Genomic DNA, 23,284 nt, shown 5'->3' on the forward strand with positions numbered 1-23,284 from the left:
ATACGAATTTGTGTAATTACGACCATTAAGTATTTAAATAGTAGAAGTAATTCTTGACAATTATCGTGTTAATAAATATAACATTTGAGGCGCGTACTTTTTGACCACTCAGTAATCCGTGGGCCGTGCAGCAATACGCTCCGGTCTTAAATCCCGAACGTCCTTGATTTGTCCCGAATATCCATTATTCTGAGAGAGCGATAAAAATTTCCCGAATATCCACAGTGAGTACGTGTAAATAAAATGCATTTTCTGTGCATTTAATGATTTATACCAGTATATTATTCTTGGAATCTATTCTTAGATAATGTTGCAATCATACAGTGTAGAAAGAATGATCGATACATCTACTATTATTTAAATATACGACAATGAAATTTGTTTTTCGTCTCCTGAAAAATTGACATTTGGTCTATTCGGGAAACAAATCCTATAGCGACGGTATATGAATCTAATTGGAGTGGGAAACATTAAAATACATGAAATAATAGACAAACTAATCACAATTTCCCATTGGTTTCGTTAGCAGTTTGAATAAAAATATGCAACTAATAGTGGATAGAAATATGAGTGAAGATACTTCGGTTTAAACAAAATACATGCCGCTTTAGCTCTGATTTTTCGTAAATTCGAAATATTTTGATTATGGTAAACTATTTTTTAATCAAATTAAAATCCATCGAATACGAAAAAGCAAGGGCATGGTTTTTAATAAATTAATTAAAAAAATATGTAATACGCAAGATTTACAAATGTAGCATTCTTTATTAAATATGAATCATTTTAAACAACCTCAGAAGTGTAGGTACATATTATTAGAAAAAAAATATTTACATCATGTGGACATGTAGGATAATTTATTCTAATAGGTTTCCAATGTTATAGAAATTGTTATATGCAGGGAAATTTTTCATATATTTATCCGATTGGATTCTGATTGATTTATTTAAATAATTTTATTTCGTATTGTATCGTACCTTAAACAATACAAAAAATTTTAACATGCATACGATGTTCACGAATATATATCTATATTAATTATGGAATTATTTGATTTAAGTTATTAAATTAAGTAAGTATCAAAAACACAGTTCATTCAACCCGAAAAATATCCATATAAAATTAAAACAATAAAAATATATGAGGAAATTAATTTTTTTTGTCACTCAATGTAAAATATTATAATAGATTAGGATAAATAATTATTATCTGGCGATTCCGTAACGTTGAGTAGGTAGGTAAAACAGCAAATACGTATTTTCTGGTCACAGGGAAAAGCATGACTGTATTTATTATTTAATATGAAATATTTGACCCCCTTAGAAATTATTAAACAACAATTTAAGCTATTAAGTACCTACAAAGAGTTTTTAAACGATGTCAGAGCACAAGTTTTTCGGAAATTTAAAAATTTAGCAAAGCAACTGCAATAGTTAGGTTTTTTCATGTATGCAATAATAATTATTTAGAACCCAACCCATAAACCTTGGTCGATCCAGTGCTGGATGAAGGCCTCCCTTATTTTATTCCATCTCTCTCGGTACCTACTTAGTTTTTCACTGCAAAGTATTTCCGCCGAGCTTCATCAATTCATCAATAAATAAGTGTAGAGCAGCAAAGCAGGTAATGGGAAACCAAAAAAACACAACTTAAAATGATTAAATTTGGAAAAATAAGGAGTCTAATTTTGTCGCTTCCTCTGATGAAAACGCTTATCATTGGCTGCATACAACTTAATATTGATAAACGACCAATGAACGACCCCGATTGCATTATGAAATACAAAAACTATGAACGCGTCAAACCCATGTAAATTTCGCTAACATAATAATATGATAAATGGACAATTCGGTCAATTATGGTTGTCTCGATACAAAATTTAAAGTTTCATTACAAAAAACAATTACCTACCACTGCCGTATCGATCATAAACGTGTTCAAGAATTTTAACCCTCGGTAGGAGAGATATAGTATACCTATCTCGGTAGATACTTAGGTAGGGCACGTAGTTTTATTCACACTATTTTTTACTACTTATGTTATTTTTGTGCAATATTTAACAAATTTATTAAGTCATTTATACAGTAAAGATAATATATGTATTTAATGTGTTTCATTTAAAAATTTAAAAGTTCCAGTTTGCATTATAACTATTACGTTATTAACTCACTATATTTAGGCACGTACCTTAACCTTAACTGTATTAAAATAGTATGTATGAACTTGCAAAAAAATAAGTGTCTCGTTTTATAAATTAATACTACAGTAAATCTATATTCCAATGTAAAATAGCTTCCAACCTTTCCTTACAATCATAAAAACCTTTTTTTTTTTAAATACATTATTGTCCTATACCGTGCGACAATACAATAGTCCCAGTGCATTTCTTTGTATACAATTTTATTGTTTTATCACCATTGACGCAAAAGGGTCTGTCTATTTGTGCATTCAAGGCCAAATTCGTTGAAAACAGCATTGTTTTGAAAAAGGTTAGTTCTCAAATACGTTGTCTTATAATTACTCTATCACTATTTCAAAAAAACTTAAGTACATTATGTACGGGTCATAGAAAATTCAGTGGTTCTAAACCAGTAAAATTATTTTTTAATAAAAAAAATATTTATGTTTTTGTACCTTTGTACCTATCAATTCATTTTCGTAAATTTTAAATCTATCCCGTAACGTGATAATATTAAGTATGACACTTGAGGATTTTACTAGATGACTCGCTGTCTGTCGGATATTTTACGAACCGGTACGCCATTTTCGAGGTTTTAACGAACAGGAACGGCATCCTTGGAAATCCCACGAACAGGAACGGCGCTCCGGGGCGTTCCGCTCCATTTCGAGCGCTGCTCACAAGGGGGGAGGGGTATTTCGGGTCCATCATGTCGTCACTTTCTTTCATAATAACCTACCCATGTCATGCCAGAGCCAAATTAAAATTGGGAACCATTTTTATATACATATGTATTTTTTGTAAAATTGTCCAATCCAATTATTTTACGAAACGTTCACGGTTATTTATTACTTATTCTTTAACCTAAATCATCCCCAGGGCAACATACATTTTTTAACATAATCATCAATCAGAGATCATAATATGTGTCTCCACAGAGTGGTGGTTGTATTACCACAGTTTTGGTTTTTCGAGAAATGTATGTTAGCCAATTGTTCAAACTATTATGTTCATATTCTAGGTCCAAATACATGTAACAACGTGTATTTTTTTATGTTTGTCCTGTTAACACTTTCTTTGTTTTTTTATCCAGGAAACACTCAGACGTAATACCAGTCCAAACATGATTATTGTCCACTATATAAAATGTAAAATGTCTTGATACATCTGTAAGCTATACTTAATAGTTAGTGACTCAATAACCGTGGACTGCACGGTCGCTTTATATTGTCTATGTTTTCAATTCAACAATATGTATCTTTGTCCTGTCTCTCTCTCGTGTAACTAGGGATTCCAATCCCGGGATCCCAAGCTATTTTTCATATCTATGAATCCCGGGATTGATAAACATAATCCCGAAATATTCGGGATTGGTTTTTTTATCATTTTTTATGGAAAATAAAATAAAAACGAAAATATACTTATAATAACAAATAACTAGGTATATTAGAAATAAACTGTGTTTAAATGAAGTTTGATTTATACCCATGTGTAAGTTGCCGATTCATTTTATTTTTTCACATAAATTAATAAAAATGAGAAATATTGGTAAAAAAACAATGCTTCGCACTACTTACAAAGTAATTCCACCATGATCTCATACGTTTTACGGCAGTTTCATATTTGGCTGACTAATTAGATTTATGAAGCGGAAAGGCCATAAGTACACCATGATTTGCTTTACTGTTTTAAATCTCGCTAACCCATTCATTAAGTTTTTGCTATCAGAAACAGCAATCTCATATTAATTAACATTATTATTTATATTACAATATTATTTACTCCATTAAACTTATGTATTTCCAAGATAGAAGCGTATACAATATTAGCAATAAATGTCTTAAATAGTATAAATTATACTAGATTTATTTTTGACCGATTTTATCAATGTTATTTGTAAATATAAAATTTTTATATTAACAATGGAAAAAAATGCCAATCCCGGGACCTGTCAAATTGTAATCCCGGGATCAGAATTTTGGCTCGGGATTGGATTCCCTACGTGTGACTGCCATCAGTCCTCTTCAAGGTGTACATACCCAAGAGGATGAAATATCACTAGATCTATTTTTCTTTTAATTTTAATTTATTCATATGTAGGACATTTTATTTTCCAGAGCTAGGCCATATTGAAGTGGAGCTGAAGGATGCATTTAGGCAATACGCAAACGATGTCATTGGTTCTACAGCATTCGGGTTGAAAGTGGACTCACTTTCGGAGAGGAACAATCAGTTCTACGAGATGGGAATGGAAGCTACAGATTTTACGGGCCTAAAAGGAATGAAATTTTTGCTCTTTATGATGGCACCTAAATTTTCAAAGGTAAGAAATCATACGAGATACTTTACTTTTAGAAACTGAAATTTTCATATGTGCAAGAAGGAAACCATGTTTCTTAAGACGTTATACATGGTTGTCATGACCCATGGATTTTAAAATTATTTATTTTCTATTTTATAGTATAGTATGTACAATCATATAAAATGTTACAAATATAAAAACATTCTAAAGAGTTATAATAATTAAAGACCATTTTTTTAGATAACTGACAACATTTATTTCGCACTACCCAGCATCAACTGAGTCAAAATTAAATGAACTTGTAATGATTTATTTAATTAGTTGAAATATACTTAGATATATTTTAGTCATATAGTTCCTACAGTATATTTACAACAAGTGCACTCTGACTTAAAATTTAGATAATGTTGCCATTTTGTTCTACTAGTATTTCCCACACTAATATAATCCTGATCAGTGCCTTAAATTCGTATGAAAATAAAATGACAATGAATTATTTCCAGACGACGTTAAGTCCACAGTAAGGTTTGTTCCAAATGTCAGTATATTAGATTGTGTATACAGCCAATCAGCTTTGAGCATTTTCAATTATCTACATAGCGGCTCAATAGAAGTGAAAAACTAATTTCTTAACCAAATCTTAGATGGGTAATTAACACAGTTTTCTTTCGAAACATATTAATGGATTGAAAGCACATCCATTGTCTGTTTGTGCGGTTATAACTCAAACTTCATAAAACTAGCATTAATGAGACTTGCATAGCTTAAGCCAGGTACTTATTAGCGAGTCATAACCGTTCCAGATACTGCAACCAACTCTAGATGCGAACTTATTATTTATTAGGCGTGCGAATTAGTTGGCGCCCATAGTAGTTACGGTATCTGCAACGGTCACAGTTACGGCTCACTAATGAGTACCCGGCATTATAGATTAAACAATGAATAAAAAAAATGGCCGCCATTACGAATGTAAGGAAATCGGAACGGTAACTGAGCGATGTTAATATTTAAGGAGTTTACCAATTTAACCATACTTCATGCGCTTGCAAAACAAACAAATACGTGTATTATGCATATTACGTAGGTACTGAAAACATATTGTTTTTTTACTTTAAAACATGACGTACCTACTTACTTCTTAGCCAGTACTGTTAATAAAAAAAAAATTAAAATATATTAATAATCATGTCCTTGCTTTTTCCCACAAGGTGGTTGTTAGTAATTTTGAACAATCGCAAACACCCAGGCTTTGAGAAAATCACATAAATATATTATTACACTGGGAATCGAATCCAGAGCGCCCGGATGGAAGGCCAGCGCCTTACGCACTGCACTTACCAATGCAGGCATTACACAATTTTCGTTATTTCTGATAATCAAAAACCACCAAACCAGTGTACAATATTTGTACAGCTTGTAGATTACATACACAATGATTGATTATTGATAAGTAATCTGGATATACCTACCATAAACAATTTATTATGTACTGGAGAAAAATAATTACAAGATAAAATACAACGTTTTAAAATTTTCTATTGAATCATATAAACTTGACTTGACTAGCTTAAACGATCAAAAAAAATTGTACTTGATAGAAATAATACTGAAATGTCATTTTGACATTTCATATTGATTTCCATATTAACGCACGTATATAATAATAATTTAGTAGCTAGGACCCCAGACCCCTAGCAACCAATAATGGTGTCGAAATAAATTTTCATATAAAACAGAATTAACTGAAAATGAATTCAATTCTACTTAAAGATGGCTAAAAGTATTAAAAGAATGCATTGGCACCGTGTTCTGATATTTGACATTGATTTCCATAGTAACGCACGTATATATAAATAATTTTGGACAAGGACATTAACAAGGACCATCCCCTTCGCAACCAATAATAATCTTTTACTTTTTGCGGATTTGTCTGAAATAACTTTCCATAGAAAACAGAATTAACTGAAAATGAATTCAATTCTGCTTAAAGATGGCTAAAAGTATTAAAAGAATGCATTGGCACCGTGTTCTGATATATTCTAAATGTTTCAAATGTCTAGCTAGTCGGGAAGTTAGTTAAAAATCGATTGCAAGATTTGTACTGGATAAACAACCACCGGACATATAAGAATACGACCTAATAAAAACGTTGAAAAAAATTGACTTATTACCTGTACTAAAAACATGACGTGCTTACTTTTATCTAGTAATCAAACATTACGATTATAGGCATCAAAGCGTTTTCGTTATTGGCAATAAGACAATTTGGTCATGATCTATTTTCAGATGATAGGGCTAAACGTGTTTGCAGATAAAGTGATAAATTTCTTCAGAAACCTGGTGTCTGATACCATGAAAGCAAGGGAGGATGGAAAAATCTTTAGACCTGACATGATTCAGCTCCTCATGGAAGCGAAGAAAGGGTCTTTAAAGTGTGACGAGGAATCAGATTCTAAGGACGTTAAAGAAGCAGGTTTCGCTACTGTTGAAGAGTCTTGTGTTGGAAAGGAAACTGTAAAATGCCGTAAGTAGTTGTGTTATTAATGTTATAAATAATGGCAAGAAGGCTTTAGCAATAATTAATTTTAAGCGACATTTATACTAAAGTCTGAGTTTTAAATATAGAAATACTTTAAAATGTCTAGTTTTACGGGTTAAATTATAAATTGTTATGGAACATATTATACACAACAACGGATATTTTCAAAGATGATAGGTAATATATTTTGAGCATAGTTATGTTACGTTAGGAAAATACATAATTCAAACTAATTGCTTATTAATAAACTAATTGTATCAAACTAATTGAGCTTTTGAAATTTCATCGATTTAGTGTACCTATTCATCAGTAGTAATATTGGGTTATCTTCTTATTTCCCGTAAATATATCTGACAAGCGTGGTTGCTCCACACCCTACCTCTTTCCAAAAGTCACCCTTCACCACTGAAATATATAATATTATATATAAAGTGTGCACTATATTTTTAGATTCCACAGCCTTCTTCTTCTTTCACCCTGTCACGTCCCAACATTGGGGCATAGGGCAAGCACAAGTTGGCGCCACTTCCCTCGGTCCATCGCCAACTCCTGTGCCTCCCGCGATGTCAGACCTGCAGCACGTAGGTCGCTTTTGTAGCATCGCTGCAGGGTGAGGGATCATTAGATTTATCAAACCCTATCATCTGCCGAACATGTAACTGTGTGACACATATGGATGATCCAACTCCGATGAAGCGCTACACATTTAGTGGACCACAGTGCGAAATAACTCGCTGAAGGCAGGACCGGTTAAATATATTCAACATATTGTATTGTATCTTTTATCTTTACAGAATGGACTGACGATGAAATAGTTGGCCAGGCGTTTATATTCTTCTTTGCCGGCTTCGATACCCTATCTTCTAGTCTATGCTTCATAGCGCATGAACTCACAATAAATCCTGATATTCAAGAGAAGCTTCAAGAAGAAATCGATGAAGTCGCTTTAAAAAATAACGGCCATGTACACTATAATGACCTACAGACTATGAAATATATGGACATGGTGGTATCAGGTGGGTTACTGAATGAATACTGTTTTCTCTCTACACACAGTCCGATTCAGTAATTCCTAACTGGGTTTTATGAGATTCTGCAAAAGTTTGTGAGATTTTCCATTTCGAGCGCTGACGATATCGCTAGTCAAGATACAAAAAAAAACCTTGAATATACTCGTAAATCAATACTTTGCTGTTACATAACTGTTACATTAGCGTAGATACTATTTTTAATGAATTCACAAAAACGAAATGAACTGTACATCAGCGCTCGAAATGGAAAAGTTTACGAACCGGAGCGCTCGATATTAACATGGTTATCAAATTTTATGGGTATTTTATAAACATAAATGTGCTAGATTTTTTGTTATATGTCATATCTAGTTCAGACGGTCAAAATATTTTAACCACGAGACGGAGCAATAACTATACAAATTCCACAAACCGGAACGGCGCTCCGGTGCGCTCCGGTCCATTCGAGCCCTGCTGTATATAGTAGGTAACAACACTCACTGCTGGCCAATCAATTCGTCAATTATTGTTCCTTCTTTGACACGATATCTCTAGACTAGTCAAGATAGGTACTTAAATATAATTCTTTTTTTTTTAATTGATCATGATAAATATAAACCTTTTTTTTTTACTCCATTACTAAAAGAATATTCGAAATCTTGCGAAGACTCTAAGGAGTCTGTTAGGAACCACCGCTCTAACCTAAGTATATGAATGATATAAATATTTTTTATTGTAGAAACATTGAGATTATGGCCTCCAATTATAAGCAATGACAGAAAATGCGTCAAGCCCTACACTTTGCCTCCACCAACCGACTCAGCAGACCACAAAGGATACACGGTATAATTCATGTTTATACTCTTGATTTTCGTCAACTTCCAAACATATTCCAAAATTCCAATTCCAAAAACGATCATATGGATCTTTGAATTGCTTAGGGCCTCTAGCCGTCCATTTTGAGCCCTGACTTTATTTTTTTATATTTATTAGGGAAACAAACAGTTACATAATTATTACAAAAATTTTAAATATAATAATAAAAAAGTTATTACAACCAGCAAAGTTTCCATGTATACATTATAATAAAGTTGAGATAACATAAATATAAAGAAATTAGATAAGAAAATTACATGAGAAAAAAGAGGAAGAAAAATGAATAATTAAATTATATACAAAAAAGTAACATAAAATATATATATAATATATAAGTATATGTATCTATTTATACAAAATTTTGGAGATAGTGCGTTTAAATGAAACATGTGGATTATTAAAAGGATCAACGGTGGAAAAATACGTATTATAATAATTTAAGCAAGAGCGCCGAATAAAAGAGTTTTGTGCATAATAATTAGAATCGCTGCGACTGATGGTACAAAGTTTGGTTTCGCGTAAATCTTGATGGACAATGAAAACCCACCCTTTCGAATAGGTTTGGCGAGTCAACAAAACCATTGATAACTTTAAAAAGAAAATATTGATCAGATATAGAACGTCGACTTTCCAAAGATGGTACCATAAAAGTTGGAGTTTTCGAAATAGAATTAGATAAATCAAAACAATAACATAAATCATGACTTGTTCAAACTATTAGGTCCAAACTGTGGGTCCAAACACACATCAAAAATAGTATAATATGAATATTTTTGCCAGACACGGGATTCAAACTCAGGGCCTACAACATTATAGACCAACACGCTGTTACTCGGTCATTGTGTGCAGATACTAAAACAATAACAATAGATTCTATTGAAATTTGTGGGTGACCCGATGCTACAATCTTGGGGTTTCTATATAATTTTCTTAAAAAAAAAACCTTAGAAGTTCTCAATCTTTCGTGCTTGATGTCTGCTACCATATAAGTTTTCAGCCTTTCGGGCCTGACGTCTACTTTCACGATATTCTTAACTTTTTGAAGACGACGTCAGCATAACTATTATGAATGAGGTACAGCCATTAAATTTATATGGGGCTCCAAAATCTTTGAAGTGCTTAGGGTATCCAATGCTTTTAATCTGGACCTGAGAATAAGTCTAGTTTTTGTCCACTTCAATATAAGCCACTTACATTGATTACCATGTTCAAAGTCATTCCTCGGTACCTAAAGGTAGCCCAACCTTCCAAAAATATACTCAAAATCGGTGTTACGTATTCCGTGGCGAAGTGCAAATGAGAAATATGGTTGTATTTTTAATCTCAGGATTTTTACCACTTCGTATTTTGCTGCGCTTATTCAGGAAACGAAAAAAAATCCATTAGTGTACCTACTTATTTAAGCTGGAAGTATTCAAAGCAAACACTCGTTGTATCAAATATTATTTTGGGATACACAATAATTTGCAATGCCATAGTGTTATGATTAATTTTCTTTACTACCTAGTACCTACTTAAGCAAATATTAGGCTGTTAACTTGTCTGTGTGTACCGACAATCATCTGGATACGATACATTAATTGAGTTAATGTCATTTCATTTCCTGCAGATGGCAGCTGGTGAAGGACTTTGGATATCGGCTTACGCTATCCACAGGGACCCGAAATATTTCCCGAATCCGGATAAATTCGATCCGGAAAGATTCTCCGATGAGAACAAAGGATCTATTCAGCCGTTCACGTACATACCCTTTGGAGTGGGTCCGAGGAATTGTATAGGTAAGCAAAAGTAACAAATCTGTTTACCACTTAAGCGTGAATTCAGCACATCAGTTTAAACGTTAACGGACAACTCAACGGAAACGGAGACTGATTGGATAGCAAAACTGATCGTTTAAAAGCACCTTAAGTTAGTGTTGTATAAAATAATATTTCTTTAACTTTATCAGAAGGTCTTTCTTTTCATTGTTCATCACAGGATATTCTCAGAGGTTTCAAAATATATAATTATGAATTTATGACATTGTCTTTCTTTATTTGTTGAAGCCTCTCGCTTCGCTTTAATGGAGATGAAAGCTGTGATATTCCATCTGTTGGCCAAGTTCGACTTCACTGTCATCTCGAAGACTCAAATCCCGCTGAAAATCGCCAAGAATTCCTTCGTCCTGACCGCCGAAAAAGGATTCTGGATCGGGTTGAAGCCAAGAAGCGTCAGGAATTAAAAAGATACCCATCAGTAAAGTTTCAACTGATTTGGTGTGATTTATTACTAGATTTATAAATTTTCACAAACACTATGTAATTGACATATTGTATGTATTCTTCTATTGTCATCTGTTTCATTAATGACATGAAAATTTAAATATGTATAGAACATAATATTTTGGGATAGCCATATTAAACATACAATGTGTCTAATAACAAATAATTACAAGATAAAAAGAAGTTTTTATATATCTACCACGTTTTTAAATTTTCTGTTGAATCATTTAAACTTGACAATTCTATGTGTTAATAAATACTTTTTTTGTACTTGATAGAAATACTGAATAAATATAGAATACTGATATGTCATTTTGACATTTCATATTGATTTCCATAGTAACGCATGTGTTTATTAATAATTTAGTTGCTAGGACCCCCTTAGCAACCAATAATAGTGTTTTACTTTTTACGAATTTTTTCCGAAATAACTTTCCATACAAAACGGAATTAACTGAAAATGAACTCAATTCTGCTTAAAGATGGCTAAAAGTATTAAAAAATACATTGTCGTCGTGTTCTGATATATTCTAAAAGTTTCAAATGTCTAGCTAGTCGGGAAGTTACTTAAAATCCTCAATCGTCCAATACAAATCTTAAACAAACAAGAAAAAATTTGTACTGGACAAACAAGAATACGAGCTTATAAAAACGTGGTAATAATAAAAAGAACTCTCTTCTCCTTGGAACTTGCAAAGATGCACAATTAAAACATTATTTATGTGTGCATATTTAAATTCTCACCAATATTCCAAATGTACACTTTTGTTTCACTACCTCTCGAAACTTCATAATAATAATATGTGAGTGAGTGAGAAAAATCATACACGCGTGATTGCACTCATTATTACGATTCCTGGAACATGGCACATGTCAAAACAAGTGCAATGGAACAAAAAAATATTATTTAAAATCTATTACGATAATAACGAATTGGACTCGCGGCGGCCACCAAAAAATATGTCCAATTTTATTTTACATAATAAATATTTATTGCAAAAAGGACATATCATCTTAATATAAATAGAAAGTGGTGCTAATTTGAAAATAAAGAAGAATTTAATGTTAAAACCAACCAGTTACGATTTACGCACAAATACGTCATACTTTACTAAATAATATTCGATTGTGGACATTGGTTTTTGTAATAAGACACAATTGTCATCATATCACAAAATTTAAAAAAATGTTTATGGGAAAGAAAATATACTTTTATACTTGAATAATTTCTGTACTTATATTTTTTGTAAAATTAAAAAAAATATATAGATATCAACTTTTTATACTTACTGTAGCTGACTTTTAACCTAAGCTGTCTGTTTAACCTAATCTAACAATTTTAAATAAAAACAATAAAGCATTTTTAACGATCCTAAATCGCAGTAGATGAATCGCCCGCTTTTAAATTCGCCAATAAACAGCTCGTAAAGAAGCTAAATGTAATTGAGGCTTTATCAAAATAATATTATTAGAAAAACAGAATTAACACTACATAATAATATTAATATTATTATATACACCAAAGATGGAACCTTATGCGGATTTAATATCAAAATCACTGGAGTGAGTTTTAGTTTGTCCAAAGTGCCATTCTTCCATGCAACAATAATTAATGAATGCCTTCCAAATTCTCCACGTTCTATATAAAAATTAATAGATCATGACAATGAGAAATATAAAAAATACACTGTCAATGATGTAGCCATATAAAATGTTATTAAAATATTCTGTTGTGTAATATTGTAATAATAATTGTTTTTAAAAATATTGTTTATAAACACAAGTTACTGTTTACATCAATAAAAAGATTATTGTTCATAATAATTAACAAATTATTACATAATACCTACCAAAGATAATATATTATGACATTGGAATATTAGATAAGGTATTAGATAAGGATAGGTAGGTAATTAGCTACTTATTATTTTTTTATACTACTGATATACTTAATAAATTATATTATTTATCAATATATGAAACAAAGTTTTTTTTTAATTCTAATTAACAAAAGCTTTGTTTCAAAACCATTATAATGGAGTAATAATATGTAAACCCACATTCAATTATTATAATTATTCATAAATGTGTTGCTAGATTTCAAAATCAGCCAAGTCCATAATAGATGAATAGGAGAAAAACAGCTTTTTGTTTTCTCAAGTACACAGTCACAACGGTGAAAGTTTATATTATTTCGACTATAAAATATTTAAAATTAATAAGTTCCACATTTATATAAAGCATAAATGTTAGAAAGCATTATTTCTTCAGGAATCCACAAAAAAGAAAAAAATACCTAAATACCATAGGTGGACTTAACTGATTTTGAAATCTGGCGACACAAATATGAAAATATTATTTCGAAGTAAAAAAATATTGAATGAATGACAAATAAATAAATAAAAGTTGGTACATATAGGTAGGTACAGTGTATGATTATAATTTATTATAATTATTAAGTACCTATACTTAATGTTATTTTGTATGTTTTTACAAAAGCTTTGTTGATTTTATATAAATATTTATTCACATTACAGTTTTATTATTTTTACATGGTGTTATATAAATGTAAAAAATACCCCAAATATTTGCCGCAAATTCATATTTTCTACAATAATAAATATTAGACCATAATAAAAGAATGATGATTATAGCTTTAAAATCAGTGCTGCCATCTTTTTAAACAAAGCACAAAGGTGTCAAAAAGTATTTCTGAAAAAAACCTGTAATTAATATACGGAAGTTTTTGTAGGTATTGAATCCGTCAAAATTATAGTATTTTGCGTAAAAGTATAGTGGGTATAACGTACTATTTTACATTTTACGCATAATGAAAATTATCGTACGGTTGGCAGCACTGTGTCAAACACAAATAATTTTACTTTACAGAGCAACACTGAGCATTGAGTAGGTACTTATTTAGTTTGTGTGTAGTTTCAAATCTGAAATCTGTTTGTGATACTCGTGTAAAGCTCAGGTATGTACCTATTATATTAAGAATTACCAATATGAAATATTAATTCAAAATGTCTTCAATGCACTTGCACCAATTTAAATGGAACATACTGCTTGTATAAAAAATCAACAGATTAAAATCACACCCATTAATTAATTTAACCTTCATTTCAACAAATTATTTCAAAAATAACAATGATCTATCTATTATACAAACAGACCTTGATAATGGAAGTATCTAACTGCTTTTGGTAAGCACATATATTAAAATGGTTTGAATATATTTATTTTTAGTAGGTTTAAATAATAATTTTTAATAACAAATATTAAAATTATATGTGTATATTATAATATGCATATGTATTTTTAGATTACACATTATATATGTATAATCTTTTAATACCTACACTATAAGCTTATAAATATACCTAAGTAAATAAATATGTGTAGTTTATCGAGCGTGACGCGCTGGCTTCTAATCCGGGGGCTCTGATTTGATTACCAGTGAAATTACAATACATACGACATATATATATTTACGATTTTCTCAACGCATGCGTGTTTCCGTGATTGCTTCACTGCTACTGCACTTCTTCTACAACTCTACTATCAAACTTGCGTTTGTATACAGCTGACTGATTCGCAGCTAACTTCATACTGTCGCGCACTTTCGTAACGGTCTGCGCGCGCAGCTCTCAATTTCACTCTCTACCAAACGCCCCAAAAGAAGTATAACTTCAACAATGCGATGGAATGCTAGATTTCAATACATTTTCCCATCATCACTTAGGAATTGGAAATATATAAATTGGAATAGGAAACTGACTAATCGCTTCCATCGTATTTTTACGCACAGTTTACTGGTTCTTGATTGTATCTAAGTTTAAAAAAAAGAGCGACATAATTATCTTTATTCACGTGACTCAAAACTATTGCGTGTAACATAATATTGATGAAAATTATCTGGAAAGATGCCGTAGCGCCAACCCAGCACGCTCCGGCTCACTACGCCGCTGGAGATGCGGGATTTGAACTTGTATCCAACGGGTTCAGACACCGATAATCTGCCACGACTCAATTGCATTAAATTTTAAATAATACATTTTACATGATACATGACAATTATGCCAATTAAGAAAGCTAACTATTATAAAAACTAATATCTCACAATACATCGGCAATAACCGCAAAGAAATCGGTTACATGTAAATTGTACGTATTAAATTTCATCGTAGCACAGTTCGCCGTGAGTTTTCTTATCGAAAAAAGATGACCGTTACTATACTATACGCCATACGGTCATCTCTAGCACCGAGACGAAAAAATTACCCGTTATTCGTGGATCAATGCAGACAATAATGTTCTAATTTTATTAGATCCTAACCTAACCTAATAAATAATCAAATATATCGGCAATTTTCAAAATTTGTTTGCCGCTGGCTTCGTGTAAAACGACAAGAACCGTGTTTTATTTAGACATGAATCTTATCTCAGTAATATACAACCAAAAGAAATTGGAAGGTCTTTAATATACGACTATAATACAATTCCGATACATTTCACGGTTAAGTGTGATACGGAGAACTGCATATGTGAAAATTTCTGGACACGAAAGAGATCCCCATATTGCATTGAGATCAAAAAAGTTTATTGACAGTAATGTTCATTTTTTTAGATTCATTAATAACATTAGTTTGATGTTGATTTGTATCAAATATCTCATAATAACGCTGTCATTATTATCAGATATTTGATAGATGGTTGATAGGGCTTAATACTTATGACTATGAGCACCAACTAGAATTTTACATAAATACATTATACGATATGATTGTATTTATTATTTACTTGTCTACCTATTTTCACCTATCTTTATCTTGTATTCCGGTGATGATGTAAGTGATTTATTTATATAATATGAATTTAATCTCTATAAAAGAAGGGGTATTTATTTTCGATATTATCTCCAGTGATCAAAATGGAAACGACCTGGAGTGCTCGATAATTTTACGAAAATATTAATATAGTTATCTAATTGTATGTGTCATCATCATCATCAGCCTGAATCTATCCACTGCTGGATGAAGGCCTCTTTAAGCTGCTTCCACTTCTCTCGGTCCTGTGCGTTGCATTGCCATGTACTTCCGCAGAACTTTATCATTTCATCGATCCAGCGGCCTCTAGGTCTACCTTGCGGACGTTTTGTACTTCTTGGATACTACTGGATGACTAGATGTGTCCAACGATTGTCTCTTCTTCAAGCTATGTGTCCAGCCCATCTCCATTTAAGGCTTTTAATAAACTCTATTAAATCGCAAACCCTTGTCTGCTTTCTTATCCACTCATTCCTCTTTTTGTCCTTTCGCGTTATGCCCAGCATGCACCTCTCCATACCACGTTGTGCTACTCTAAGTTTCTGGATCTCTCTTTTACTTAGGGTCCATATTTCACACGCATATGTGATCACGGGAAGCACACACTGGTTGAACACTTTGCGCTTTAGGCACAGTGGAAGGTCACTTTTGAAGACATTATTCAGTCGGCCAAAAGCACTCCAGCCTAGCTTTACTCTGTGAACAATTTCATCAAATAATATATATCCATCTATAGGCACTTGTTGTCCCTGATGTAGCTTTTCACCTGTTCGAGCTGAGTGCCATTGACGAGGATCTCTTTTTGGCCCGCAAAGCAGTTGAACATGACTTTCGTCTTTGTTACATTTTTTTTCATTTCAAACCTACTTTGTTGCTTACTTCAGCGAGTTCCTGCATTCTGCTTTGGAGGTCTTCTGAGTCTTGCGAGAAAATTTTTATATGTATTTTATAAAAATAAGTGTGTTAGATTTTTTTATTATAAGGCATATCTAGGTCAGACGGTCAAATTAATATGTCCACTAGACTGAGTGATAATTTTAGGGATTTTATGAACTAGAACAGTGCGCGCCGGTCAATTTCGAGCCCTGAATATCTCCATCTCCCTGTGAACTATGATACAGCCAATTGCTTGCGTATAAATTTCCAGACGCGATTCTAGAGGCGAGGCTACGCCTCAAGTTATGGTTGTATTTATTTATATATCTAATTAAGTAAATCATGATGTATTATTTTTGACAGATCATGATTCTGGCCATTATCCTTCTGTTTATCGTCGGCGGAGTCTTCTTGTTTTGGTGTTTGTCGTCACGCAGCATCAGGCACTTCTCTCGTAATGGAGTGAAGACGACACCATCATGGCCGTTCTTTGATGACATGATAAGTGTTATATTCCGGTTGGAGCACTTAAAAGATATGGTCAGTCGTTTGTACTACACACATCCAGGACAAAAGTAAGTTTTTAATCTTTATTTGTGGATAAATCTACTAAAAATTAAATATAAATAATTTGCAATAGATACAAAATAATTATACTTATTAGAAAACGTATACTTTGAAAAATATCGGTAGGTATCATCTGGGATTCAAACCATAAAATTTATTTAGTTACAACAATAAAATTTACATACATATTACAAAGTATTACAAAATTGCATACCTACAAATTCACACAGTTTGAAAATTACTCTTATTAGTTTATTACAATGCAGATAGAGTTCATTTTTTCATCACTATCATCTATATTAAATAAATAAAAATATTAAATTAAAAAAATATGGAATTATTCTGACACATTAAAATATTGTAGTACCTACTGATTGATACCAAATATTACAATGCCTAAATCCCCTATCAAAAATCTTGTAATCGACAGAGATGGGATGATAATAATATTAAATTTTGTAACTATAAATGAGTCGAGGCCAGGCCAGGATGCACAGCCAAACAAACAAACAAAAAGATACCGTTAATTGTTTCTGGGCGGATGAAGGTACGGCCAGTCGGTAACCTACCCCCGAGCCTTGAACGTCGCGTCTAAATACAATTTGCCACCTTTTCGCGCCAAAGCGTTGTTTACAAATAATTAATAAATTGTTACTCGTCTTAAAAGCAAAATATACTTACGTAATACTTAATTTCCCTGAATCCATGTTTTTAATAAGTGTAAAAGTATAAATCAACAACCTACATAAACCCATACCTATCACTACTTCATTGTATTTTTTTATACAATTAATCCATATAATAATAGAAAAGCACACAAAAAAATATAAAGAATAATACATTTTGTCGCTGAAAGGCAAAACCATGCAATTAAGGGGTTACCTATGGATGTCTCTGTTATTAATTAAGATTAAGGATTAATGCAAGCAGCATCATACCAATCGCACTGGAATTTATGGTTCACTTTGATATTCATCAAAATTCTTCTACAGGTACGTCGGCACTCGCTTGTTCTTTTCGAGATCGGTTCTCATCATAGACTTGGAGTTAATTAAGCAGGTAACGGTGAAAGACTTTGATCATTTCACCGACCACGCTGGGGCTATTGATGAATCAGTGGATCCACTTATTGGAAGTAGTCTTTTCTCCCTCAAAGGTAAGCAAATAATGGTATTTTGACCATGACTTATACGATCCTAATAATTAGGCTTACCATACGTCCCGGTTTGATCGGGATTGTCTCGGTTTCACACATTGGTCCCGGCGTCCCGGCCGGTTTGACATTTTGTCCCGGCTGTTGTTCCGCATATGAATAATTGTCAACAATAATTTTTCATGATTGACCGTAGTAGCGTATATGTGATGAGACGGCGGGGTCATTTCAGGTTCATTCAAAAAAGTTCATTCCAATATTGAATATACCATATTACATATTCCATACTTTTAATAATTAAACAATTTTTGGTGGTTACATTTTGTTTTTTTGCCCTCTATCCCCTTTTTGTCCCGGTTTAGAGTTTCATAATTATGGTAAGCCTACTAATAAGACACTATTATAAATCATGCGAACTGAATTTTAGCATCCTGAAATGTAGCTAAATATCACCCAGCAGTGAAGTCCCGTGGGGGTAAGCCAGGCCATACGTTGCACACGGGCGGCACATTATAAAAAGGCGGCGAATGAAGAAATAAATACAAATGTTACAACTTTTGAGAGCAGTGGCCGTTTTCAATGAAAAAGACAATGCGGTCACTGATAAAATTTTGCTCCATGGTGCCCCTAAACCTCCGCATGCCGAACATCACCATTATTTGAGAGTAGATTGCGTGGAAATGCTCTAATCACCAGGAGATGGTATTCAGTTATTCACTATGTCATTTTAAAGATATTTGGTGTATTTTTCCGTTTAGATATTATCCAAAAATAAATAATAAATAAGCTACTACAGTGATCGCCAAACGGCCGCTCGCGAGCTACCGGTAGCTCGCGTAGGATATTTTATCATACTTATAAATTTGCCTCTCAAATTTAATCATTGGACTCCGAAATGAATAACTATCCAACTGCTTAGATAGCCCTACATCATAAATGGAATGTGATTTGTCGCTTAAGAGTATTGCATTAACTGTAGAATCTGTATGGCCTTTCGTCCCAACACAAAAGTATCAAATTGTAGTTCAAATTGCGCTCAAGATTAAGGCATTGTTTTGTTCTACCTACTTATATGTGAAACAACATTTTCCACTATGAAGGTGGTTAAAAGTAAATATTAACTCACTTGCATAATTGCGTTCAATTATTATTTTGTTTATAAATACATAATTAAAGCACGCATTTTATGTTTTAGGAAGTCCGATGCCATAATTTTATTTTAAGTAATATTATAACAATACTATGTATGGTACGATAAGGGACAATGATAAAAAAAATTATAAAGAAGGAATATTTATATAAGTAGCTCGCCAGACAATTTCAATTTCTGAAAGTAGCTCATATGCTTATTGAGTTTGGAGACCACTGAGCTAGTAGATACCAAACGAATTATCAAACAATTTGAAACTAAAAACTGAAAGAGACTGTATTCTAGGTCTGATTAAGGACGGCATTTTGCCTGGAGAAGTTACTGTCCACATGGTGTCTGTCATGCTTTGAATTGATGCCATAATTCAAATTGAATTTTGTGTCTACTACTATTACACAGAAGTTCGAATTTTGATTTCAGGTCAAAAATGGCGGGACATGAGAGCTACTCTTAGTCCAGCGTTCACCAGTTCCAAGATGAGGAACATGTTTCAGTTTGTTGCCGTCTGCGCAGAACAAACTGCCGCATTCTATATGAAGGAAATGCAGAATCCCCAAAACGAACGTAAGTTTTTTTTATTTATTGATACATATTGGGGTACACTGACTGTGACTTATTATGACAATACCCCCCCACCCATTTAGATGTTATACCTAACCTTACCACTCATTATAGGTTCTTCTGGCATTACGACTACGACGAAATCACTTTGGATCATTGTTAGTGTCATTTGAATGTAACGATACCAACACCTAAATGAGTCGCCTGTACTGCCAGAAGAATTCTACCTGTTATAAACTATGTTCTCATGCAGGCACATAAGGGGGTAGGGGGTTACGGATTTCTTTCATAATAACCTATCTTTGTATCACGAAGTGAAAAATAATTATCAAAATCTTTTTGGCGACCACATTAAATGAATTTAAATCTTATATTCATATGTATTATTTGTGTCGCTATAATAGATGAATAGGAGAAAAACAGCTTTTTATTTTCTCAAATACACAGTCACAAGGGTGAAATTTTATATTATTTCGAGTATAGAATATTTAAAATTAATAAATTCCACATTTTGTGTAATAATTAGTGACTCAATAACCGTGGGCTGCACAGTCACTTTATATTATCAATGTTTTCAATAATTCAACAATATGTTTATTTGGCCTGTCTCTCTCGTGTGCCTACAATCACTCCTCTTCAAGGTGTACCCAAGAAGGTAAGGTATCACAAGATTTATTTTTCTTTTATGTTAATATTTATTTGTACGCACATTCTATTTTCCAGAGCAAGGCCTTGTAGAAATGGATCTGAAGGATGCATTTAGACGATATGCAAACGATGTCATTGCTACTTCAGCGTTCGGGGTGAAAGTGGACTCACTTTCGGAGAGGAACAATCAGTTCTACGAGATGGGAAAGGAAGCTACAGATTTTACGGGACTAAAAGCGATGAAATTTTTCCTCTTCATGATGGCGCCTAGATTTTCAAAGGTAAGAAATCACACGATAAACTTTAGCAACTGAATTTTTCATGGTGCAAGAAGGAAAGCATATTTCTTAGCAGCACTTGAAACAGAAAACTTTATAACTGGAGCGCTTGATAATTTGCGGAATATATTAACATGTTATGTATATTTTATAAAAAATAAATGTGGTAGATTTTTTCGATATATGGCACATTTACCACAGACGGTCAAATTATTTTTTCCACGAGACAAAGCGATAATTATACTGATTTAATGAACCGGAACGGCCCTCCGGTGCGCTCCGGTCCATTTTGAGCCCTTTTTCTTAGACGTTACACATGGTTGTCATGACCCATTGATTTATTTTCCAATTTATTAGGGAAACTGTCACAGTTATCATAATATACAAAATATGTATATGTACACTAACACAAATAGAAAAACATTGTAAAGAATAACAATAATATTAATTAAAAATGTACCGTTTTTTTAGATAACTGACAACATTTTTTATTTAATCAGCATCGCCTGAGTCAAAATTAAGTGAACTTATAGGTAATGATAGGTTGAAATGATTTTAGATATATTTAAGTCGTACAGTTCCTGTAATATAGACAATGAATAAATTCCAGACGATGTTAAGTCCACAGTAAAGTGTGTTTCAAATGTCGATAAGTTCATGTGAATACAGCTAACCAGCGTCGGGCATTTTCAAAAAGGAACATAGCGGCAACAGAACTCGAGAAAAAATAGTCTTATGTGTACTTAAAACATGTTGTTTTATTAGGTAAACCGTTTTCATTATTGGAGATTAAAAATAGACTTATCACGTGTACTAAAATCATTATTACTTAAAAAATATGATGTGCTTATTTTTATCTAGTAATTAAACATTACGATTACAGGCATTAAACCAATTTCATTATTGGCATGATAGTGATGGTCCGTTTTCAGATGTTAGGGCTAAAGGTGTTTGCAGATAACGTGGCCAATTTCTTCAGAAAACTGGTGTCTGACAGCATGAAAGCAAGGGAGGATGGAAAAATCTCGAGACCTGACATGATTCAGCTCCTCATGGAAGCGAAGAAAGGGTCTTTGAAGAGTGAAGTGGAATCAGAATCTAAGGACGTTAAAGAAGCAGGCTTCGCTACGGTTGAAGAGTCGTCTGTCGGGAAGGAAACTGTACAACGCAGTAAGTTGTATTAGTCATTTTATTAATAATACTAATACTTCAATAAATCGTAAACCATATTTTTCTTTTGATAGACAATATAAATAAAGGGATGAAGTTATTTTTTCATCAATTTTTTTAAATCCAATGTGTGTGTTTCCACATTGATAATCAAGTCACACGTGTTCTACGCATTGAACTGTATGTCCATATAAACAGTGTATTAGTACCACTCGCATAAATTATTATATGTATTCTCACCTCCATCTACAAAGCTCTGATATGGGTTACTGATTTTCCAATAAGTCGTCGGTGATATTTTCAGTGCTCGAAATGTACCGGAGCGCAAAGGACCTTAGCTCCGGTTAGTGAAATTCTCAAGACTACCTCTCCGTCTCGTGGAAAAATTAAAAATAACGTTTCTCTTCGGGAAAAATTATGATAATAATGACAATAATTTAAAACCAACGTGTTACCTACTAAAGTCATTATAATTATTGATTGATACATACAATATAATAGCGCCTGTACACGTGCATGGAATTACTGTCGGCAAAAGTGCCTTTTTAAAAATATCATGACAATAACTGTTTACACGTAAAAGTGTTGACTGCCTCTCCAATTTCATTCTTCAAGAGTAAGCGAGACAAGATGTTGTCATTTTATACTACTCTTATTTGACAGGACGTATTGAAAACCGGTTAACCTCAAATGAGTAGTTCGTTTTTTTTACCGGCAGGTTCGCCATTGTTGTTCTACTGCGCAGGCGCAGATCTTACTTGCGCGTAAAAAATCAGCACAATTCAGAAGCTTCCAAACTTGTTCGATTCATGCATGCAATCTTGCCTACTGCAGGGTAATAAATACATGTTTTCCATACATTTTCTACACGTACGGTGGCCGCGC

General features: G+C 32.7%; 1 protein-coding gene across 1 annotated transcript in view; it reads left to right on the plus strand.

Annotated features, from left to right (window-relative positions):
* The window catches only part of LOC147065312 (uncharacterized), a 58,207-nt gene that overhangs the window by 29,354 nt on the left and 5,569 nt on the right, over positions 1-23,284 (plus strand). The window contains exons 5-15 of the mRNA XM_085956917.1: positions 4,297-4,502; positions 6,768-7,005; positions 7,815-8,036; positions 8,770-8,873; positions 10,516-10,684; positions 10,952-11,124; positions 17,236-17,447; positions 18,432-18,595; positions 20,163-20,306; positions 21,027-21,232; positions 22,162-22,399. Of these exons, the coding sequence (XP_085813043.1) occupies positions 4,297-4,502; positions 6,768-7,005; positions 7,815-8,036; positions 8,770-8,873; positions 10,516-10,684; positions 10,952-11,124; positions 17,236-17,447; positions 18,432-18,595; positions 20,163-20,306; positions 21,027-21,232; positions 22,162-22,399 (2,076 nt within the window). The remainder of the gene's footprint in view (positions 1-4,296; positions 4,503-6,767; positions 7,006-7,814; positions 8,037-8,769; positions 8,874-10,515; positions 10,685-10,951; positions 11,125-17,235; positions 17,448-18,431; positions 18,596-20,162; positions 20,307-21,026; positions 21,233-22,161; positions 22,400-23,284) is intronic.

This window comes from Rhyacophila brunnea, unplaced genomic scaffold (genome assembly GCF_057557595.1).
Source record: "Rhyacophila brunnea isolate RB1 unplaced genomic scaffold, BYU_Rbru_1.0 scaffold_6, whole genome shotgun sequence".
In the NCBI taxonomy this organism is placed as follows: domain Eukaryota; kingdom Metazoa; phylum Arthropoda; class Insecta; order Trichoptera; family Rhyacophilidae; genus Rhyacophila; species Rhyacophila brunnea.